The sequence below is a fragment of the Miniopterus natalensis genome, chromosome 11 (assembly GCF_054644295.1).
Source record: "Miniopterus natalensis isolate mMinNat1 chromosome 11, mMinNat1.hap1, whole genome shotgun sequence".
NCBI classification, from domain to species: Eukaryota; Metazoa; Chordata; class Mammalia; order Chiroptera; family Miniopteridae; genus Miniopterus; species Miniopterus natalensis.
This window is the reverse complement of record NC_142091.1, coordinates 73,474,013-73,496,623: the sequence shown is the minus strand read 5'-3', so window position 1 is coordinate 73,496,623 and position 22,611 is coordinate 73,474,013. Positions and strand designations below refer to the sequence as shown.

Genomic DNA, 22,611 nt, shown 5'->3' with positions numbered 1-22,611 from the left:
CGGGGGCTCCGGCCGCCCCTCGCGGGTAGCAGGCTCCCCGAGGCAAGGCCAGGTGGTCAGGTCCGGGCACCCCCCACCCCACTCCCACTGCATCTAGGTTGGGGTGGATGGGAAATTAAAAAGTGCTTCTGCGCCGACAACCACAGACCCCTGTAGCGATTAGGCAGCCAGGTGGAGCTCAGCCGCTCGGCCTCTGCGGGCTGAGCAGGCCTGAGCCTTCCCTGCGCAGGGCGGGCGGCCGCAGCCCGGCACCCTGGCTGTGCTCCAGACCCGGCCCGGGTGACATCATCAGACTCCTCCGATCGGCGGGAGGGGGCCCCGAAATCCCCTAAAAACATTGTGAGTAATCGCCGGGCCCGCCCTCCAGCTGGGGCCCAGACAGAGAAGCGAGCCGAACCCAGGGGCCTGCGGCCCAGGAACCTCTCGACCCCCGGCGCGGCGCGCACTTGCCCGCCGCCCGGGCCACTGCGTGCGCGCGACCTCTCGGTGCCCCGCGCGGGCCGGCGGCGGCGGCGGCGGCGGCGCAGCGCGCAGGCGCGGCCGATTCCCGGCAGTGACGCGGCGGCGAGCGCGCGGCGCATTTCCGCCTCTGGCGAATGGCTCGGCTGTAGCGCGCCCGCGGGCCCAGCTGCGACCCCGGCCCCGCCCCCGGGATCCCGGGACCCCGGCCATGGACGGTGAGGGCGCCCTCTACCCCGGGGGGTGGCCGCGCCGACGCCGCGGAAACCGCGGCGAGAGCCTCCGCGCCGCCTCCCGCCCCTTCCTGCGCCGAGGGGCGCTGTGCGGGGAGCGGCCTCCGGATGGTGGCGTGGGGCGGGGCAGGCGTTGTGGGGCCTGACTCACTGTCCCCCCTGCGTGGATGGGACCTTGACTCAGTAGGTGGTGGAGGGGGGTGAGCCTTGACTCAGTTTCCCTCCGGGGCTCAGGAGGGCAGTTCTTAGTTTTCTTGTTCGGAATGTATCTGACTCAGTTTCCTCTCAGGATCCCGGGTGGGGAGTGCTGTCTTTTAGTTTTTCTTGTGAAAGTAGAAAAGGCCCTGACTCAGTTTCCCCGAGTAAAGGGAGAACATCATGCCCGGTGTTCTCTCAGGAAACAGGTGTTTCTGGCTGCTTTGCTCCCACCCCTTAGTTTCACCATAGGTTCCAGGGAGCAGGCCCTGACTCAGTTTCCCTGGGAGGCCCTCCCTGGTGAAGATCGGAAGTGAGCTTGTGCTGACCCCTTTCTCCCTCCCCTTTCAGACCTGTTCCCCCTCATCTTCCCCTCTGGTAAGTGGACCATCCGTCCTCAGTGCTTTGGGAGGAGCTCCCCAGGGCTTGGGGCAGTGGGGGCAGCCGCCTGATGGGGGCTGGCTGGTGTGTCCCCGCAGAGCCAGCCCAGGCCTCCGGGCCCTACGTGGAGATCATCGAGCAGCCCAAGCCGCGGGGCATGCGCTTCCGCTACAAGTGCGAGGGCCGCTCAGCAGGCAGTATCCCCGGAGAGAGGAGCACAGACACCACCAAGACCCACCCCACCATTAAGGTCAGCAAAGGCTGCGGGACATGGAGTCAGTGGGGAGGGACTGTGGATCCCCAGCAGGTTTGCCTCCAGGTCCCCTTGAAATTTGTGTCTGGGAGTTAGCTCTGAAATTCCTGAACCTCAGGGTGCTGTCTGTACTTTGGACAGATCAATGGCTACACAGGGCCAGGGACAGTTCGCATCTCCCTGGTTACTAAGGACCCCCCTCACCGGCCTCACCCCCATGAGCTCGTGGGGAAAGACTGTCGGGATGGCTTCTACGAGGCTGAGCTCTGCCCGGACCGCTGCATCCACAGGTAAGCTCCCCACAGGCCGGCAGGGCTTTGGGGGTGAGGTGGGAGGACAAGAGGAGGGGCAGTTGTGTCACTGTTACAGTGTTACTTTCTGGACCCAGGGCAGAATGCCTCACACTTGCTCTGTCTCCTGCTCAGCTGCAAGCAGATTTCCTTTGTCTTAAAATCATGTATTATGTGTCTACTCTCTCAAGTACATGCCAGTTTCATTGCAGCACAGTGGGAAGCCATGTCAGATGGGAATGGGTCCATAATTACCTCTGACCCCCAACCCCTGTGGCTGGAACAGCGAGTCCCTTAGTGTCACATCTCTTGTAATGAGAAAGAAAACCATAGAACCAGCAGTCTCCCCTGGAGCTTACATACCAGTTGACAGAGACAGGCTGTAAACAAATATATAAATAAAGCAAAACACTGTTCAGGAATAATAACTTAATGATGAAAATGAATTAGTAATAAGCTGGAATATCCCAGCATGGGGTGAGCGAGGAAGCTGTCCGCGTTACTTTGCACTGGGAGGTCTGGGAAGGCCTCTTCCAGGTAAGATGCATGGTGAGAAAGAGTAGGGAAGCGCGGACGGAACGTTTTAAGCAGAGTGAACAAGTGCAAAGGCCTTGGAGTGGGAATGAGTGTAGTGTGTTGGAGAACAGAAGAGAAGCCTCTGTGATTGGGGAAGGAGCCGGCAGGGATTGTGGCTAGGGCCAGATCACAGGCAGAGGGTCTTGTCAGCCAGAGCAAGGAGTGGGTTTCATTGCAGTGCAGTGGGAAGCCATTCGAGAGGGTTAAGCATGGAGTGGTGGTCTGGTCAGGAGGTAGGGGAGGAAGGGGCAGACTGGGCGAAGCAGGAGGGCCCAGGCGCTGCTGGAGACAGTGTGACTGATGCCCGGGGGAACTCAGCTTCCAGAACCTGGGGATCCAGTGTGTGAAGAAGCGGGACCTGGAGCAGGCCATCAGTCAGCGCATCCAGACCAACAACAACCCCTTCCAAGGTGAGGGCTGAGGGGGAGAAGGCCCGGGCCTGCCTGGAGCACCCCCACCCTCTGTCCCCCTTCCGAAGCCACCTTCCCTGCATCTCTCCCTCACTGGCTAAGACTCACAGTACAGATGGAATCTTGCTGGCCATTCAGTACACTCCCATTTTACCATTGGGAAAACAGACCCAGAGAGGGGACGTGACAGCCAGGGTCACACAGGTCAGTGATGGGTCTAGAACCTTCTCTCCCTCCTCTAGGACTCCTACTGTTTCACACACCCTCAAACAGCCCTTCTAGCAGAGCTCCCTGTCGCACCCCCTGCCCTGGCTCTCCTGACCATCTGTCTTTCTGGCAGTTCCCATAGAAGAGCAGCGCGGAGACTACGACTTGAATGCTGTGCGGCTCTGCTTCCAGGTGACAGTGCGGGACCCATCAGGCAGGCCCCTCCGCCTGGCACCTGTCCTCTCTCATCCCATCTTTGACAACCGTGAGTCGCCAGGGAGTGCAGGAAGGGGAGGGGATGGGCCTGTGAGGGGAAGGGAGTGAGTGGTTACAGCCTGTGAGAGGGCTTGGGCTTTGTACAGTCATCTGGACTTTTCGTCTCTCCTCTGTCCGGCTCCACTGGCCTGGGAGCCATGGCAGAGAGGACCCAGAGCTGCCCTTGTGTAGTTTTCAGGCTGGCAGGGAGTCAGATGGGAGACAGGCATTTCCTGTATGTGATGAGAGGATGGTGTGCCCAGAACTGCATTAATGGCTCCAGGAAATAAACTCCCAGGAAAAGACAGTGTTAGAAAGTAATACTTCAATGATAAAAGCTGACAGGAAGTTCACAGATCAATTAGGCTGACATTAACTGCAGTCTTTAATTAAGTAACCAACAGGAGGAATGAAATAAAAGGGCTCTAGGCCGTAAGGACAGGAAACTGAACGGAGGGGGGGGTCAGGAGGGAAGAGTTCATTGCCATGTGAGTGTAATAAACTCGGCCTTGAAGACTGCTTGGGTCAGGTGGAGAAAGGAGGTGTGGCCAGACTGGTTCCCACTGAACTGTAACTCCAGGAGGGCAGATATGTTTAGGTTCCGTGGGTTGTTGCATTCTCCATTTCTAGAACAGTGCTGGGCATATGGTAGGGGCTAGTAGATAACTAGTTGCTGAATTGGTTGGAGTGGGCCAGTGGGAATGGTTGAACCTTGGCTGCAAAGATGCGATGAGCAAGCGCTGGGTAACCTTGACTTTGGGGTCACCAGGCGTTGGATCTCCTGTAGGCCACCTGGAAACCTCTGGTGGCTCAGGGCTTCTTCCTTATTCCCACACCCTCAGGGGCCCCCAACACAGCCGAGCTCAAGATCTGCAGAGTGAACCGAAACTCGGGGAGCTGCCTCGGGGGGGATGAGATCTTCCTGCTGTGTGACAAGGTGCAGAAAGGTACATTCCAGGAGGCAGGGTGGGACTCCGGAAGAGGAGGTGAGGGGAATGGCTGCCTGGAGATGGCAAGTGTCAGGAGCTGGCTTTACATGCTCCCCCCAACACCGCGGGGGCAGCACTGTGATGGAGCTCAAGGGACAAATATCAGCGATTGGGTGGGCGGTGGCTGTGGGTGAGTTGAGCACATCAGCCCACACTGCCACTCCTTCTCCTGCAGAGGACATTGAAGTGTATTTCACGGGACCAGGCTGGGAGGCCCGAGGCTCCTTTTCACAAGCTGATGTACACCGGCAAGTGGCCATTGTGTTCCGGACACCTCCCTATGCGGACCCTAGCCTGCAGGCCCCAGTGCGTGTCTCTATGCAGCTGCGGCGGCCTTCAGATCGGGAGCTCAGTGAGCCCATGGAATTCCAGTACCTCCCAGACACAGGTACACAGCAGCCGAGGACAGCGAAGCCACGGCTGGATGTCTGGGGCCATAGTTGAGGGTCAAAAGCTGGAGCTGGGTGGAATTTACACAGTAACCAGGTTCTCTCTCTTGCCTTGTTTAGTAATAATGATCTCCAGCTTTACTGAGCTCCTGTTAAACGGCTTGCCTCTATTTCAAGCATATCAGTGAATTACCTGATTTTATTCTCTCAGGAGCCTTTTGGGATAGGAGATAGCATCTAATTTGCCTGAGGTCACACAGGTAGTGAATCGTAGTCAGCACTTGAATCCAGGCTGTCTGGCTGCAGGGTCCTATTGCCACACTGTGTTTCTTGTCACCATCACACAGCCATGGTTTGGTCCAGGCTTTTGGGTATCTGACCACAGTAGGAACAGCCAGAATGATCCTCTCTCCAGTACCTGTATCTAGCCGGAGAGTGTTTTCTACCCTAAGAGCAATCTAATACAGTTGGAAAGCAACCCCAAAGTAGCCATCAGTTCATTCCACAAGTAATTACTGAGAGCCCACTTGGTGCCAGGGCCTGTGCCAGGTATTGTGAATATAGAGATGAATAAGACTTGTTCCCTGACCTCCAGAAGTTCAGTCACATGAGAAAGACACATGCAAAACAGATCCTTAAGTCACAGAGTTACATACGAAGTGGAGGGAGGGATGTGCTGGAGACAGCTGCATGGAGGAGGTGCCGTGTAAATTGGAGAAAGACATAGAGGCACACTCCCTAGGCAGGTGGACCAGCACGTGGAAGAGCAGGGGTGTCGGAGCATGCACAGCGTGTTTGGGGGCAGCTCTGTGGTGGGAGGTGACATTGGGCAGTGAACAGGCCCAGGCAGGAGAGCCTAGAATGTTAGGCTTAAGACATTCATCCAGGGTTTCATCCTGAAGGCAGTGGGCAGCCACCAAAGATTTATAAGCAGAGAAGTGACATGAGCAGATCTGGAAGCTCAGCCTGGCAGCGGTGAGTAGAGGATCTGAGAGGGAGAGGCTGGAGGAGGGGAGGCCATGCTGGAAGATGTCACAGTAGTCCAGGAAGAGAAGATGCGGCGTGAACCTTGCAGAGGGAATAGCCAGAGAGATGATATCATGACTGCTGTCCTCCGTTACCTGTCAGCATCCCCCGCACCAAGCTCAGTCCCGCCTCAGGACCTGGGTTCTAGCTGTTGCCTCTGCTTGAAGTGCTTGGCCCCCCACCTTCACGTGATGGGCTTCCACCTGGGCTTCCACCAGTGCTTTCCTGGCCACCTCTAAACTAGACTCGCTGACCTCATTTTCGGCACTGTTAGCATCATCACCCCGTGTCTCTTCCTTAGTGCTTTTATCTCTCGTATATGGTTGTATCCCTGCCCCTCTGTCACTAGGGTGTCGACTCTCGGGAGCAGGAACCTTGTCTGGTTACTCAGGGCCATATCCCCAGTGACTAGGATGGAGCCTGGCACCTAGCAGGTGGTTGGTAAATATGTGTCAAGTTAGTGAATAGTGGCAGTGAGAGGAAGATGGTGAGGATGAGTCCAAGGTTTCTCGCTCTGGTGACAGGGCAGACAGGTGGTGAGAGAACACAGGAGGAGAAAGCCAGGTTTCTGAGGAGAGATGATGAGGCTGGCTTTGGACTGATGGTGTTAAGTACTTCGGAGTTACCCAAGTGCTGCTGTAGTTAGGAAGACAGTTCTGAAAGCTCTGACTCAACTATCAAACCATCAGAGGTGAGAATAAGAGCCCTTGTGGAAGCCTTAAGTAAGCCTGTAATGCCTCAGTGCCCCAGAGTGCAGAGACATCACCGCCAGGCCTGGAGCGAGGCTGGAGGGGAGCTGGGATGCGAGCAGTGCAGGTAAGAATAAGCTGAGATTAGGGCACCGTGAGGGCTCCTCTCTCCCAGAGCATGGCCCCTTTGCCTGGAGGCACTCATGTGCCCTTCAGAGGTGACAGATCAGACAACAAGAGGCCTTCTCAGAAAGCTGTGGGATTCTTGTATCATGCAGCTCTTCTCGTTGACTCGGAAGGTTTGGAGAAAGGGTCTAAGGAAAGCTTGGCTCATCACCTTCCTCCTCAGGGCACTCTGAGAGCTTGGGGGTGTAGCTGAGAAGAGCAAGACTCACTTTTCCCTGTTACTTTCCCAGATGATCGTCATCGGATTGAGGAGAAACGCAAAAGGACATATGAGACCTTCAAGAGCATCATGAAAAAGAGTCCTTTCAATGGTGAGATGGGTAGTGGGGAGAATTACAGAGAAGGTAGTGGGTGGAGGAGGGGAGATCCCTGGAGGCCAAGAACTGACCCAGACTTGTTCCGCAGGACCCACGGACCCCCGGCCGCCTCCTCGGCGCATTGCTGTGCCCTCCCGTAGCTCAACTTCCATCCCTAAGCCTGGTAAGGATTTCCTGTAGTCCCACAGGAACTATAGGCTCAAATCTGTTCAGCCTATGGTTTACACCCCCTCGGGAGAAAAGAGCAGTTCAACCTCACCAGCAGGTGTCTGAGGACTGCTGTGTGTCGGGCTCATGTTTCTCAGGGCATGACCTGATTATCTGTGCCAGAGCCATCTGGAGAGTGGTAAAGATGCAGATTCCTGGGCCCCGTTGCAGATCTATGGAATCAGAAGTGTGGTCCAGGTCCCAGCTACTTCCTGGGGATGCCAATGCACACTGAAGTCTGAGAACCACTGTGCCAGTTAAAAACTCTGTATCAGATGCCTAGGGGTACAGAGTTTAAAAAGCTGTTACAGTCTCTGCCCTCAGCTCTCAGTTGAATTAGGGAAACAAAAAGGTCACGTCTAAAATAGCAAAATATATGTGTTCATGTGTGGCTCAAAAAAGAGTGCCCTGCTTCAGGCTACACTCACTGGGCACTCCTTGGGCCCATGTCCTCTTAAGGCTTGGGTTTTCAGCTGTAAGATCACATTTTACCAGCTGATCTCTGAAAGCATCCTTCTAAAAGACTAGGAGAGCTTTCAGGGCTGGAGTGGAGAGGGCTGCAAGGACGTGAGGCTAGAACTGGACCCCACAGGCTAGGTCAGGTTGGGCAGAGGGTGCTGGCATAACTGCACAGGGAGGGATTGATCCTGTGCGCTATTTTTTTTTTTTTAATCCTCACCCGAGGATACTTTTTCCATTGCTTTTCAGAGGGTGGACGGGAAGGGGAGAGAGAGAGAAAGAGAGACATCAATGTGAGAGAGACACATCGATTGGTTGCCTTCCGTACACACCCCGACCAGGGCCAGGGATCGAGCCTGTAATCGAGGTGCATACCTTTGGCCAGAATTGAATGTGGGACCCTCAGTCCACGAGCCAACGCTCTAACCACTGAGTCAAACCGGCTAGGGTGATCCTGTGCACTACTGATAAGGTAGGGTACAGAGAGGACGGGGTGGGTCTCATGCTTTCTCTGACTCCTGTCTCTGTCTCTCTTCCAGCACCCCAGCCCTATGCCTTTACGCCATCCCTCAGCACCATCAACTTTGAGGAGTTTTCCCCCATGGTCTTCTCTCCTGGGCAGATCCCAAACCAGACCTCAGCCTTGGCAGCAGCCCCTGCCCCAGCCATGGCATCAGCTCTGGTTCAGGCCCCAGCCCCTGTCCCAGTCCTAGCCTCCAGCCTTGCTCAGGCTGTGGCCCCGCCTGCCCCCAAGCCCACCCAGGCAGGGGAAGGGACACTGACGGAGGCCCTGCTACAGCTGCAGTTTGATGCTGATGAAGATCTGGGGGCCCTGTTGGGCAATAACACTGACCCAGCCGTGTTCACAGACCTGGCATCCGTCGACAACTCTGAGTTTCAGCAAATGCTGAACCAGGGTGTGTCTATGGCCCCACACACAACGGAGCCCATGCTGATGGAGTACCCTGAGGCTATAACACGCCTGGTTACAGGGTCCCAGAATCCCCCTGACCCAGCTCCCGCTCCCCTTGGGGCCTCTGGGCTCCCCAACGGCCTTCTCTCAGGGGATGAAGACTTCTCCTCCATTGCAGACATGGACTTCTCAGCCCTTCTGAGTCAGATCAGCTCCTAAGGGAGTGACACCTGCCTTGCCCCTAGCAGTGGGCTGCAGGAGATTGAAGCCCTCCCAAAGCAAGCACTTATGGATTCTGGGGGTGTATGTGCTCCAACTGCCCCCAACTTCTTTGGGCGATGTCTTTGTGGTGAGGAGGGTGTATTTACTCTTTTATTGGCAGTATCTTTCTATCTCTCATTTTGGAGGTGCTTAAGCAGAAGCATTAACTTCTCTGGAAATGGGGGAGCTGGGAGGACTCAAACTCTTCCTTCCTCTATCCTTATGTTAAGCTCCTTTCTCTCTGTAGGGAATTCTGGAGGCCCCCAGCCCCACCCTCCAGCTTCTAGTACTCTCCTAGAGAGAGGGACAGGCTGGAGCTACGGCCTTGGAGGCCACAAAGCCTTACTATCAAGTGTCTTCCTCAAATCATGGATTCATTTACATTTGAGCCAAAATGATGCTCCTGTTACCAGCTCTTCTGTGGTGCTGGCATTGCCCTCATGCATAACACCAGCATTTGAGAGGCTGGACTTCTGCCCTGCCAAAGTCTCTGCCAGCTCTTTTCTTTGCTCAGCTGTGGCTGAAGAGATTGATGGGACAGCTCTGGCCCTCTGCATAATCCAGGGAGGTTGGGTCTGAGACTTTTCTGTTAACACCTTTTTCAAGTGCCTTAATAGGAGGGTGAGTTGTCTGGAGAGTGGGGACGGCAGGCTGGCAGCTCTCCAGTGAAGAAGCTGTTTTTACTGAAGAATCAAAGCAGTTGGACTCCTGCTCTTTCTATTCTGAACTAATAAATTTGTTGCCAAGCCTATCAGAGGTTTGCCTGCTTTCTGGTCACATCAGGCTGGGCATTGGTGATACAGACTTGGATGAATATTTACACTGTCATCTGGGAGCTTGCAGTCTGAGGGTGCCCTTGAAAATCCCTAGTCACTGTCCAGTGGATGAAAATAGACAGCTAAGGTGGGTGGGGTTCCCAATAGGGCCCATTGACTGTGGGAAGCTTAAGTTCGTAGGGTCGACAGAGGAAGGTGGGTCTCAATGAGGGACTAGCCAGCATTTGTAGGTGAGCAGGGTAAGACAATGTTGGAAAGCTTCAATGGGGCCCGGCTGTAAAAGATCAAGAACGTGGGCTAAGGTTTGGAGAGGGCGTCTGTTGGGGAAGTGCCAGATAAAGGTCTATGGTTTGATAGCCTGTTCTGCTAGGGCCAAGGGTCTAAAAAATCTTAAATCTGCATTCCCACAACTCCTAAACAAAGCCAGGACACAACCCAAACAGCTAGAGCAGAGGTACTTCCGGTTTGGCCTGACGCATGCGCAGTGAAGCAGGGTCGGAGCGCGAGGCCCTGCCTTTACGAGTGCGCATGCGCACGTGTAGTATTCTGCATCTGGAAACCGAGTAGTGCGCTTTGGGAAAACCCCTGAAGCTGATGACGTCTGTGTCCCGGGCTTTGCACCGTTGCGGGAGGGTGAAGGCAGGGGCAAGCGATTTATCAGTGAGACTTGCTGCAACTGCTAGCGAGGCCCCTGAGGGCACAGCGGACCCTGGGCGCAGGCTCCGGTGGCCAGGCCTGCAGCGGGACACGCCAGCGGGCGGCGGAATGTCGTGGAACTGGAGACTAGCGTGGACCTCGCTGCAGCCTCTGGCTCAGGGGGCGGGGCCGGTGGTGGGGCCTGAAGCGGGGTGGGCTGGTCAGGGGTCAGCACCAGCTGCACTTCCGCGAGGGGCGCACCCGGTCGCCGTGGCAGGGCCTGGGCGAGCGGGTCGGCGGCCCCTGGGAGGCGGGGCTCAGCGGAGCCTCGGGGCTGTGGGCGTCCGGGCGAGCCCGAGAGCGGCCTGGCCTGGTGAGAAGGCTCCTAACCCGAGGAAGTGGGTGTCGGAGCTGCCCGCAGTGTGGCCAACCTGAGGCACAGAGTACTCCAGCCACGTCTCATTTCGCTCTTGGCATTCCCAGTGTCCTGCAGTGTCCTCCCATGACCCCCGGAAGCTCTCTAATGGCCCTTCCCACACTTCCTGAGTGACCTCATCCTTCTCATGGCTCACCAGTCCCAAATCCTTATCTCCAGCCTAGACCTCTCCCTTCTGCGCACCGAAGTCCCTCAGGCCTCTCCAACCAGCCCTGTTCCAAACGATCAGAGCCATGTCCCAGCCTGCCCTCCCCATCCCAGCCATGGCCCTGTGCTCCTCAAGGGATTCCCGCCAGAAACTCGGCTACCACTGTGGATGCTGCATTTTCTCCCCAAATCCACTCCCATCACCAGGTCCTGACAAGCCTGCCCAGGTCTCCCCATCTCTACCCCATGACCTAATTTAAACCACCACCACCTCCCGCTGGGGCTGCTGTTACAGCCTCCTCCCTGGCTTTGCTTTCTCTGCAAACAAAGGGCTCTGACACCCAAATTTCACCTCATTGGTCTCCCTTTGAACATCTATCTACGACATGACCAGATCCGTTTTCTGCACAGAGTGGCCAGAGCCTCCCACACTGCCCCGTGAGGGCTGCTCAGTATAGTCCACACCAGGTAAAGCTGGAGTGTTGGGAACTGCTAGTCCAGGACCCTAGTGCACCCTTCACAGCTCTTTCTGATTCAGCTGTGGCCTCTTGCCCTGACTCCAGTCCAGTAGCCCCCAGACCGTTCCAACTCGGGATACCTTTGACTCAACCTTCAAAACCCAGCCTTGCATTACCTTCTCCATGAAGCCTAATATCCTGATGCTGTTCCTCAAAGCCCAGTTCATCCTGCCAAAGCCTAAGTTAATGGGTGGACCCAGTGCCTGGGTCTCAGCAGGGTGAGCCTCAGCCAGCCTGCAGAAGGGGCTGGACTAGGCATGTGACCCTGGAGAAATCAGTGCCCTGTTGGGGCCTCAGATTCAGAAAACTAAAGGTTTAGATGAAATCCCAGTCTGGCCCTGCTGATGGCGCTCATGGGAGAGGGCCTAGCCTGGGCAAGAACAAAAGGTCATAGGCAGGTCAGGAGAGAAGTAGGTCAAGGGGATTTCCTCCAGGACATGGAACCTCCCAGCCAACTGAGGCACAGACACCACCGCCTCTGGAATTGGGCCCTGTAAGATCTGGCCCTGTGATAGAGGGAATACCAGGCTTGGGAGCTCAGTGACTAGAGAGGAGAGGTAGGGCCTACACTGGGGGATAGGGCCTTGCAAGGTGAGAAGCCTTCATAAGGGGGTGTGGTCTGGCTCTCCTTGACCCTAAGCTCCATCTCTTCCCTGCCCTGCAGATCCACCCTCTGCCCCAGATCTCAGGCCCTCAGGTTTGGTTCCAGGGCAGGGGCCTGGCTGGGCCTGGCTTGGCCGACTCAGCAGAACAGGTGTGGGTGTGGCTACATGCTTCCCAACAGACCAAATAAATATTTGTGGAAGAGAAGCCAAAGGGGAGGCCTAGCATCAGAGAGCCCCTCAGCGAGTGCCAGTCCAATCCTGAGCCAATGTCCCCAGGGCCTGCCTTTCTCACTGGTCCTGGGAGCTTGGCTGGGGCCTCTGGGGGCAAAACGCCTTCCTGTCATGTCATGAACATCAAACACAAACAGACATAAACAGCAGTGGCTTCTTTACTCCCTGAAGTCCCCTTTTCTTCACAGAATATTTACAAACAGGAATGGAGTAGAGGAAACTTTGGGCTGGGGAGAGGGGGCAGTGCTAAGACGCGCCTCTGCGCAGGGAGAGTTCCTGAGGGGGGCCCAGGGCCCAGTGGGACCCCGGTGCCCTAAAGGACTTGGGCAGTTCTGAGCAGGTCCACAGCCAGGCTAAGGCTGGACTAGACGGCTCAGGCCAAGTCGGTGTTGGGCGAGCCCAGCTGCTTGGAGGCCAGGAGCAGGCGTGTGGCCGCGCTCTCCGACTCGGCCTGCAGCCGCCGGTTGTTGTTCCGCAGGTTCCGAACCTCCTCCTCCAGGGCTGCTCTGTCTGCCTTCTCCTGGGGGAGCGGGGCCAGGAAGCAGGAATCAGAATGACTGGTCCCTTTCCTGGGGCAGCCCTGTGACTCCCCAGCAAACCCCAGCCAGCCCATCACCTTCTGCAGGTCCTCCTGCAGCTTCCTGAGCATGGACTCCAGGTGAGAGACCTTCTCGGACAGGCTCCCAGGTTCTGGCCTGAGGACAGGGGGTCAGCACTCAGCAGAACTGAGGCACAGGGCAATGCCACAGCTGCTCCCAGACCCTCCTGGATGAGAGCGGCCCAACCCCCATCTTCTCAGACACATGGATGTGTGAAAGCAGAACCCTGGGACAATGCTTAACTCCACTGAATGGGCAGACGGTGGTCACAGAGGCATGGTGAAGGGGCTAGATTAGGGTGCAGAGCCTTACTCAGCATCAGATTTTGGGGTTTCCTTGGTATCTCCACTCTCTGGGATGGGCTGTCCTATGGGGAAAGAGGGACCGTTTGAGCAGGTTGGTAAAGGAAATAAGAGCCCCATCCTGGCTCCTCCCCACAGCGCTCTCAGTGGCCTCACCCTCCCGGGACAGCGACTCCAGGATGGTGTTGCAAGTGGAGGCGATCTCTGAGATGGACTGCCACTCGTCTTCCAGAGTTTCACTGCCTGCCTCAGACATGACTGGGCAAAGGAAGTGGGCTCAGCCAGGGAAGCCCAGGCCAGCTTCCCCACCGCCTGCCTCCTAGCCTATAGCCCACTGCGTTCCACACTCACTTTTGCTGATGGAGTTTCGAAGAGACAAAGTTCGTGGCAGGAAGGAGTCCCTCAGCTCTGGGGCCAGGTCACCCCTGTCCTTACCACCACTGGGGCTGGTTGGCCCATCCTGAGGGGCAGAAATGGATATGGGTGCAGCGATGCCCACTATCACCACTGTGCCCACCGCTGCTTATAGGGTTGCAGAGCCTTGTATCTGCTCACCTGGGTGGGGGGTGTCTCCCTGCCAGCACTAGGTGCTGGTGGCTTGGCTGTGGCAGCCAGGAGGAGGTCCGGGGTAGTGTTGGGCAGGACTGGGGCCTCATCTGACAAAGAGCTGGGGAGAACAAGGACAGCTCAGCACTAGAAGCTGCATGCACCCCATGGTCTTGCTTTCAGAGGCCTGCCTGCCCAGCCTCACTGGGCCGGATGAGAAGCGTGGCCGAGGGCGCACCTGCAGGGCGATGGCGAGTTCTGGCTGTGCAGGAACTCAGTCCTCTCCTCCGCGAGGTCTCCGGGCCCTGGCGGACTGCTGCCATCACTCAGGCACATGTGAAGCAGCTGCTTTGTGATGGGCATCAGGGCCACTTCAGGGACCTCATCCTGCACTGGCTCTGGGGCCCCCCGCCGGCTGGGCTCCTGCAGAGACAGCCTGTACAGCTCCGAAAAGCTCCTGGGGGGAGGAAGGGGCAGCTTTAAGTAGGAACACCCCTGCCCCAGCATCTGGCATTACCGCTCATCTTCAGGTCCTCCAGCTGTCTCTGAGGCTCACTTCCAGGAGAGCTCTCTAAACTCCCTAACAGTGAAAAATGTTTGCCTGGCTATTGGCCATTTTTCCAGACCAAATCGCAGCGCTGCCCCTGTGTATCCTGGGCAAATCACTCTGAAGGTCCACTTCTCCATGTGTGAAATGGGGGTAATAGTACTGATCTCATACCTTGCTGTGAGGATTTAAATAATAATACAACTACTGTTTGGGGACCAAATTCCAGCCTGTGGCTTTTATGTTTTAGATGTGCCTGTTTTTGAACTAATGCACACCAACAGTCGTTTTTACATTTATAAATAGTTGAAAGAAATAAAAAGAACATTTGATGACATGTGAAAATCATAAAATTCAAATTTTAGTGTCTATAAATAAAGTTTTAGCCCGACCGGGCATGGCTCAGCGGTTGAGCATCGACCTGGGATCCAGGCGATCGGGGTTCGATTCCTGGTCAGGGCACATGTCCGGGTTGCGGGCTCGATCAATGACTCTCTCGTCATTGATGTTTCTATCTCTCTCTCTCCCTCTCCTTTCCTCTCTCTGAAATCAATAAAGACATATTTAAAAAATAAAAAAAAAAAATAAAGTTTTAGTAGAACTTGGGCACACTCCTTTACTAAATGGCTTCATTCTACCCCCGAGGAAAGTGCTGTTTAGAGATATAGAGGCTGGGGTTTCTCAAGAAGGAAAGGCCTTCAGCTTCTCCAGAATGCTAATGGCGACACACGCGCGGCCAGCTGCGCAGTCCCCCGCCTTCCCGCGCCCATCGGGCGCCCTGACCTGCGGGGCCGGCCGCTCTCGTCCGGGGGCAGGACGGTGATGCAGACCTTGGGCGCGGAGCGCAGCAGCCGGGCCGCAGCGTCCGCGCCGAGGCTGGGCAGCGTCTGGCCGCACACGCGCAGCAGGCGCGCCCCGGGCCGCAGCCCCGCCTTCTCCGCGAACGTGAAGCGCTCCACGTGCTTGACGAAGCCCTCGGCGTCCACTTCGAAGCCCAGGCGGCTCTGGCCGTCGCGGGGCAGCACCAGCTCGCGGGTCTCGCAGCCGCGGCTCACCAGCTGGGGCGGGGCGTGGCATAAGGGGGCCGACCCGAGGCGGGGCCACCCCAGCAACCTCGTCCGAGGCCACACAGCCCTTCCCCCCACCCCAGCCCCCCAGCAGAGCGTGAGGGTCCCGCGGCTCGGAGACCAGGTCTCCCGCCCGAGGACCCCACAGCTCCAGCTTCGCTAAACTCGGGCTGGGACTGCCCCCCTTGGCTCTCCCTTTCGCAAGAGAGGCAGCGGGAATGGGTTCCACAGCAGGCTGCGCCCCAGACGCGTGGAGGGACCCGGCAGCGCCCTTTCGCCCCGCCCTCGTTCCTGGGTCTTACCTGCAGGCGCGCCACCACCTCGCCCACAGCTTGCCCAGGGGGCCCGTCGAACCGCAGGGTGATCGCCTCCCCACGGCCATGGTACAGATCGAGCTGTTGCTCCGAGAAGGTCCAGGCCAGCACGTCGCGACAGGCACAGTTAAAGACTACGCGGGCGTCGCGTGGCGCCACCAGCACCAAAGCCTCGGCAGAGATGCCCAGCAGGCAGGGCACCTCCGCATCATCGGCGCTGCCCGCCTGGCCACCGGCCAAGCCCCGTGCCCCCGGTGCCGCGCGCACTCCCCACACCAGCGCGCCAGGCGCCTGCAGCTCGGCACCTGCACTGCGAGGGGACGCCCGTCGCCTCCCGCCCAGGGAGGGCAGGCCAAAGCGGGAAGCTGAGTCCAGCGACGTGGTGGTCACCTCATTGGTGGCCAGGTCCTGTAGGTACTGCTGGCGCGTGCGCGTGGCCATGGTGTGGAACTGGCGTGCGTGGCCTGCCGCCTGCTCGCCATTGAGCGCCTTGGCCAGCAGGAACGCCCGGAAGTCGGCGTTGGCGGGGAAAGGGCCTCCACCTGGGGGCAGAACTGGACCAAAGGCCGGGGTGTCCTGGGTGCGGCTCACAGCCACCCTATGGGAGGAAGACGGTAGTCAGGGGCAACAGGAAGGATCCGGGAAGCCTTGCAGGTGGCAGAACTGGGACCACCGGAGCACCCACCTGTAGGAGGTGTGCGGAGTGCAGGGCGCTTGTGCCCGCACCACCAGGAACACGTGCTGAAAGTGTGAGCGGATGGTGGTGGGGGAGAAGGGCTTGCTGCCTGGTTCCTGGAACACGATGGTCACAATGTTGTTGCCAATGTGGCGCTTCCGCAGGAGCTGGGGGTTAGATGCAGGGGGATGTGAGTGGGACCTGTCTGCCCTCCAAGTCCCTCCTATTCAGTCAGGCAGGGCAGAGCCTGCGCACCAGGGGTTCCACCATCTGCCCCTGGGTGTTTGTCTTTAAGGAGGGTTACCAGCTGGGAGGGTTGTTGGAGGTCAACAGAGCTCAGGCCAAGGCTCAAATATTGCCATCCCCACATCACCCCTCCATGGTTCCCCAGACCTCTCACACCTGCTGCTGGTTATTGGGGGTGTACGGCAGCATTGTGGACACGTGGAACATGATTTCATGGTCTTGGTACGTGGTGTAGAGCGAGTGTGTGCCCGTGGAATCCGCTGTGGCCAGGGAGTTGGGACACAGAGGGAGAGAAAGGGTCACCTGGCTGGCTTGAACCTACCATCCTTGCCTGCGGTTTGGAGCCTCTGTGCCCCCAACCAGCAGGTGGACAACCCTTCATGCCCCCAGCCAATGTCCAGGCTATGAGGTCTTCAGCCTGGGTTGCTCCACTTCCCCTCCACCCAAGGTTCCAGCCTCTAGCCTGGGGTCAGATTGGGGGTGCTGAGATAGAATGAAGACAGAAATAAGAAATGGCCTGCCAAGAGAGAGTCAGGACAGATGTCCTAGGAAAGAACAGATGTTGGCCCAGGCACCAGCATGTGTTGAGCAGCGAGAGTGGAAGGCAGGCAGGAGATACTCAATAAAAACGCCTCCCACGGGTCCTGGCACCCTTCCAACCAGGAGGCAGGACACTCTCAGGAGCCTGAGCTGTTGGAATATGTGTGTTTGATGGAGGGGGTGGTGCTCCCAAGCCTCCTTGGCCCCAGCTGAGGCAGTAGGCCCCAGGGCCTTGGGGACAGTCCCAGCCCCTCCTCCTAGCCCATGGCTTGGCCTTTGCAGCCCCTGACCCATGTCCCCAGCCTACCCTAAGAACTCGCCACTCCTGGCCCCAACCCTAGGACAATAGGAGACAGAGAAGTGACAGGACAGTTGGTTCTCACCAAGGCATCCTGCTCCTCAGGCGGGTCTACCCCCACCCCTCAACCCCCAGGGCCCTGGTCCTCACTTTTGGTGTCCAACTGGGCCCGGTAGCTCTCAAAGCCTTTGAGCCGCACCACGTCGCCCAGCAGGGTGAGGAACTGCATGAAGGCCGGTCCCGCCTCCTGGTTGTTGTACATCTCCTCTTCTGAGCCCTGGCCCGCCCGGCAATACAGGATGCCCACCTTGCGCTGGAAGCTCAGCTGGGGGAGGGGGGCCAGGGAGGGCACAGGCAGAAAGCACAGGCCTCAGTCCCTCCCAGTCCCACCCCCACCAGGCCTTGGGGATTGGATGGGACACTGGCCTGGAGGCTGGGCTGCCTTGCTGCCTGGCCCTGAGGGCCAACCTCTCTAAGCCATCTCTGTGTCCTTGCCTATCAAGTGGGTTTGGTCTGTCCTGCTCCCAGTGCTCAGGAGAGTAGAGGTCACAAGTGGACAGGACTGGGAGGGGCTGGTTCTCCTGCGGCCACAGAGGAGGTGATTCATGGAAAGGGCCCTGAACACGGTGTGCTCAGTCCCAATAAATGTTCAAAGTCATCCTCCTCATTTCCCCTGCTCCCTCAAATCCCAGGCACACACACCCCCCCAGCCTATGGAGGCCTTGAGTCCCACACTGCCCCTGCTCATTGTTTGCTCCTGGCTCCTTCCCATCTGTAGTTAACTGCACAGTTCAAGGCACTATGACCCCATGCAAACAAGACCCATTGCCCCCAGCTCTTGCCTCCCTTCTTCATCTAATCCTGTCTGTAACCACAGTCCCCACTTTAATTTCATCCCCCCATCCCCTGCAGCCCCACTTCCACCCCAGCTCCTAAACCCCAACTCCCCTGGATCTTCTTAAAGTACAGGCTTTCTTTCACTAGCTCTGAGGCCAGGCCCAAGTATCTGCATTTTAACAAGCTCCAAGACGGTGTGGATGCTGCTGCTCTAGATCTTATTTATAGAGGCAAGGCTCCAGATGACCTCTGATACCCTCTCACTGAAAGCCAGCTTCCCTGGGGTCACAGTCCTGTCCAGGATCAGGGTCAGGGCTAGGTGTATGAGAGCTGGCAGGCTGGGTTCAGACCAGGTCTAGCATTAGGGCTGGGGGCACCGCGGCCACTCACCACTTGCTCGTCCAGCGTGAGCAGCGTACGCGGCACCTTTGGTGAGGCTGAGCCCAGGCGCAGGCAGGTGGGGCTCAGCCGGGGCGCTACATGCTCCAGAAGCTTCCGCGGGGACAGGCCCTTCGGGGGCCCTGGTGGCAGCGCCTCCTCTGAGATGGTGCCACGGAGAGTCCGGAGCTGAGGAGGAAATGCAGGGGCACTCAGGATACACACGGGTTGTTGAGGATGAAATCCACGGTCTGGTCCCATGACCCCGGCCCACCTGTATGGTCCGCACGATGATACGGTAGCTGTGTAGAGTGCCCCCTCCGCTGCCCTCCTTCTCCTCCCGCCGCAGGCTCACTGCCACCGGACCAAGCACCTCGTCCAGTCCGAAGAAGTTCTGGTGTTCTGGGGGGCCGCAGACAGCATATGACCTGTCCTACAACCCTGCAGTCCCACCCTCGCTGGACCACGCCCATCACTAAGTTCCCACTCAGGCCCCTTCTCATCTCCTAAAGCAGACCCTAGACTAAGGCCCAGCCCTCCGAAGCTCCACCCACATCCTACCAAGCCAAGTGCCAGCGCCTGGACCCCGGGCCCTATGCCACGCCCCTCTGCATCTCTGCCCTGTCACACCTTGTCAGATCCAGGAGGCCAATGCCTGTCTGCTCCCACGCCTAGATCCTGCCATGACCCTGCCCAGCATGCCCATATTCTCCAGGATGTCTGGGACCCTCCCTTCTGGACACTGAACAGAACCAGGTCCTGGGTTGCAGGGGTTTTCAGGCCTCAGTTTTCACCTCACAGAAATGTAGGTACAAAATCTCTCTCCAGCCCAGAGGAGTATGAAGATGAACCAGATGGAAGCAGGGGCGTGCCTGGCTGGGGTGGAGGCTGGGTGGCCTTAGGGAGGTGGGTAAAGCTGGGCCCAGCAGAGAAGCCTTGGCCCAGAGGCAGAGCCAACCCTCCACACGGCCAGAGACTTGACAGAGAGTGGACAGCTCATGAGTACTACTGGTGTGTACTGCAGGTGACAGGGACCTCTGCCCCTCCCGGCCGCCTTCCTCTCACCTTTGTTATAAAAGTACTTGCGGTAGTAGCCAGCACCCAGGTCTGCGTGCTCCAGGCTGTAGGCTGAGGTTCGGTTCTGTGGCTCCTCCAGGACTGACACGGCTGCGTTGGGCAGTGCAGGAGGCACAGGTGGGGACACGGGCCCACCCAGGCCCAGTTCACCTTCACCCCCAAGCTCACTCACAAAACCAGGTGCCTCAAGCAGCAGGTCTGAGCTGACAGTCCGGTCCTCAGCCGAGGCCAGGGTCCCAGAGCTGGCCTCTGTGTGGCCCCCTGTCCCCCGAGGCCTTGGAGCCCAGTCAAAGAGCAGGCTCTGCACGTCATAGTGGGCGAACCAGCGGGGCTCAGGCACTGGCGGGAAGGAGGGCTCCGGCTCCTCAGCTGGCAGCCCCAGCAGTGCCAGTGGGTCAGTGAAGAGTCGAGGGGGGACCGCAGCAGGGCGGCTGGCCTCCTCGTGGCTGTGGGCACGGGCTCGAGGGCTGGCTGGCGTGGGGGGCCGGGCCTCACCTGCGTCACTGCCACTGCGCAGGAGGGGGCCCCGGGTTGGCCTTGGCTCGAAGGTATGTGGTGTCAGCGGGGGCCGTGCTGGCTGGCGCAGCTTTCGGGCAAAGAGGTCATCGGTGGGCGCAGGGGCCGTGCCCCGTCGAGGGCTCCCAGCGCCGCCGGCCCACATGGGCGTGCAGCGGGCCTGGCTTTCCGGGGACCCGGCCGCATTGGGCACGGGTGTGCTGGATGGTTGGTTCCCAGCCGGCAGGCTGGTTCCTGCCCTGAGGGAGGAGGGGGCTGCTCAGAGGGGACTGGGGAGAAAACAGGAACCCAGGTTTCCAGCCTGGTCCTCCTCCACACGGGTGGCTTCCGGCCCCCTCTGAGACCATCAAAGCCGCTTCCGCTTTCCTGGCCACTTCCTCGTCTGCCTCGGCTAAGGTTTCCAGCCCCCTCCTCCAGCTTAGTGCTGGGAAGGGCCAGGGCTAGGCTGTCCGGTCCTTGGCCCTGAGGATCTGGAGCCTGTCCTCCATTTGCCATTCACACACCTTGGCTTTGGCCTGGGCCCAGACTGAGGGTTCCCACCAAGGCCTGGCCCAACTGGACAGATGATTTGTCTCGGCTGGGACGGGAAACCCATGGGGCCACTGGTGTCTGGGTCCTGCCCACTTGACAAAGGGAGGACGTCCTGTCCCCAGAGACTTTCCTCCCTGCCCTTCCCACTTCCTCTGGGGTCCCTGAGGAGGTGAGCACCCAGAGGCCATGTCTCAATGCCCTGGCCCTCACGGCCTCAAAACCTCAAGGACACAGAGGTTCCCAGGGGGCACTGGCAGGGCAACAGGAACGACAAGAGGACTTCCTTTGGCACAGGAAGTGGCCCCAACTCTGGGCCCAGCCCCCTGCCCAGCCCCACATCCTGAGGAAGGTGGTGGGGTCACACCAGCTCAGTCATGGGACCCAAGTCACACTGGCCTGAAGGACAGGCCCTGGCTCACCCTCTTGCAGGCTACTGTGGCCATGCCTGGGGGAAGGGGAGTGAGTCACAATGACTGAGCCCCTTTGCTGGAACTGGGACCCTTGGGGATCTCCTCCTATCTGGCCTCACTGATGCTGACAGGGAGGTCCGAACCTTGTATGACAGTCAAGCTGAGGTCCAGATAAGGGGATGCTCTTGCCTGAAGCAATCTCATGTCAGAGCTAGGATGTGAACCTGGCTCTGTCAATCTCTAGGGAACTAAACAGTGCTGTACCCACCCACTCCTGTCCCTGAGTGTAGAGGTGTGGGGCAGATGGGGGTTGGGCTGAGGCTCAAGATCTCACAGGATGTAAGACTGAGACACCCAAGGCCCCAGGGACCTGCTAGGTGCGGAAATGTGTTGAGGCCAGGGGCAGGTGCAAAGTGGTGTGAGAACATAAGGGAGAGCCACCCACAAGTGAACCCAAGATGGAGTTGGTCACTAGGGGTGCAGGCTCCTGCTAGTGGGTCTGTGTACATCATCCAGTAACACTGCCTGGGGCTGGGCTAGGAGGGGGTGGGGGCAGGGGCTCCATGCACCCCTCAGCTAAGCTTCAGAACCAAGCAAGGGTAGGCCTCCAAAGCTCCAAGTGCCTCCTCCCTTGTTTCTTCTAAGACAAGCTCTGATGCTGACCCTGAGCTTCTGTTCTCATCTCTAAAATGGGCTTAACCATTCCCATTCCTTCGCAACACTGCGGGGAGACTGGAGGGTGAAGCGAGTGAAGCCGGCCATGTGTTAAGTGTGTAGAGGCAGATGCAGGGCCTGGCTCCATGTGCCAAGCTCTTGGGCCTGGACTGTGGTGTGTGGAGGGGGTGAAAGGGGACAGGAGGGAGGGGTCTGTGCAGTCCCCTGCTCTGTGTGAGCTGAGCTCCCTGTGTGTACGTGCACACCCCATGGGCTGCTCTTGCTTTGGCCCAGTGCCGGGCTCAGGCCCTGCCTTGGGGGATGTTCTTGGGCTCTGCCCCCCACCCAGCAGCTTCACACAGGGTCCATTGAGGCCGGGACATTCCTCCCAGCCTGTGTCACTGGGGAAGGGGGGGCTGGCCCCGCCCCCACAGATCCGGAAGGCCCGGCTGCCCCAGGAGGAGGCGCTGGATGCTTCCCAGCACATCTGGAGGTCATGACCCCATTTCTGCTGCCAGGGGGTGCGACAGATGTTTCCTCCTAGGCCTGGCCCTGGACTGGGAGTGGTGTGCAAAGACTAGGGAGGAGGCCACCCAGGGAGCAGGGGAGCCCCCAAACAGGGGGAGCTCTGCACACAGCCAGCAGCAGGGGCAGTCGCCAGTGCCACTGAGAGAAGTCAGGGGCCGCCGTATTCACTCGCTCGCACACTCGCACACCGGCCCGGTGGGGCCGTCAAGCAGAGGACAAAGTGGGAGCCTGGGGGCTGGAGGCAAGGGACTAGACATTCCGACTCAGGACTGGAGCCGGAGTCCGGAGGGAGGTTGGGAAGGTACGGGCGGCTAACGCGGCAAGGATCCCCCTCCCACACACACACCACCCGAGCCCACGTCAGTCCACGTTCTCCCTGTCCAGCCCGACAGTGGTGACTCCACTCCCCCACGCGCGCTGGTACCTCTAGGGCTCCCGCCCGGCGGCCGCCTCCCGCGCTGGGGTCCCACTGCCGGCTCTCCGGCTACCGCTCCGGTGCCC

At 58.5% G+C, this 22,611-nt stretch overlaps 2 protein-coding genes across 4 annotated transcripts; one reads left to right on the top strand and one right to left on the bottom strand.

The window, feature by feature from the left end:
• The first annotated feature begins 593 nt into the window (after positions 1–593).
• RELA (RELA proto-oncogene, NF-kB subunit) lies at positions 594–9,446 on the top strand. 2 transcript variants are annotated; one of them, XM_087821991.1, is made up of 11 exons: positions 594–677; positions 1,239–1,265; positions 1,367–1,518; positions 1,663–1,811; positions 2,706–2,797; positions 3,138–3,269; positions 4,102–4,206; positions 4,424–4,636; positions 6,769–6,849; positions 6,944–7,018; positions 8,061–9,446. In XM_087821991.1, the coding sequence occupies exons 1-11, from the start codon at positions 671–673 to the stop codon at positions 8,651–8,653; spliced, it is 1,626 nt and encodes a 541-aa protein (XP_087678117.1). In that variant the 5' UTR covers positions 594–670; the 3' UTR covers positions 8,654–9,446. The 2 variants fall into 2 exon arrangements, with proteins under 2 accessions (XP_087678117.1, XP_087678118.1); XM_087821992.1 differs by lacking the exon at positions 594–677 and adding an exon at positions 857–875.
• Positions 9,447–12,184: 2,738 nt separating this feature from the next.
• Positions 12,185–20,597, bottom strand: SIPA1 (signal-induced proliferation-associated 1). 2 transcript variants are annotated; one of them, XM_087821990.1, is made up of 16 exons: positions 20,491–20,597; positions 19,460–20,226; positions 18,669–18,796; positions 18,407–18,583; positions 17,330–17,504; positions 16,498–16,601; positions 16,105–16,262; positions 15,408–16,017; positions 14,822–15,096; positions 13,730–13,948; positions 13,501–13,612; positions 13,297–13,405; positions 13,102–13,203; positions 12,956–13,010; positions 12,661–12,739; positions 12,185–12,564 (listed from the first exon to the last, which is right to left on the bottom strand). In XM_087821990.1, exons 1-16 carry the CDS (start codon positions 20,580–20,582, stop codon positions 12,418–12,420), a joined length of 3,309 nt encoding a protein of 1,102 aa, XP_087678116.1. In that variant the 5' UTR covers positions 20,583–20,597; the 3' UTR covers positions 12,185–12,417. The 2 variants fall into 2 exon arrangements, with proteins under 2 accessions (XP_087678116.1, XP_087678115.1); XM_087821989.1 differs by lacking the exon at positions 20,491–20,597 and having other exon boundaries at positions 19,460–20,204.
• Between the last annotated feature and the right edge of the window lie 2,014 nt (positions 20,598–22,611).

Excerpts from the sequence above, each read along its gene's own strand:
- RELA (XM_087821991.1), top strand. Across the intron at positions 1,266-1,366 it reads CCCCCTCATCTTCCCCTCTG|AGCCAGCCCAGGCCTCCGGG; the intron begins GTAAGTGGACCA and ends GTGTCCCCGCAG. Across the intron at positions 7,019-8,060 it reads AACTTCCATCCCTAAGCCTG|CACCCCAGCCCTATGCCTTT; the intron begins GTAAGGATTTCC and ends TCTCTCTTCCAG.
- SIPA1 (XM_087821990.1), bottom strand. The coding sequence starts at position 20,582 with ATGGGTTTCCCGTCCCAGCCGAGACAAATCATCTGTCCAGTTGGGCCA. Across the intron at positions 16,263-16,497 it reads CCCCCAATAACCAGCAGCAG|CTCCTGCGGAAGCGCCACAT; the intron begins GTGTGAGAGGTC and ends TCTAACCCCCAG. Across the intron at positions 13,011-13,101 it reads GGAGTCGCTGTCCCGGGAGG|GACAGCCCATCCCAGAGAGT; the intron begins GTGAGGCCACTG and ends CTTTCCCCATAG.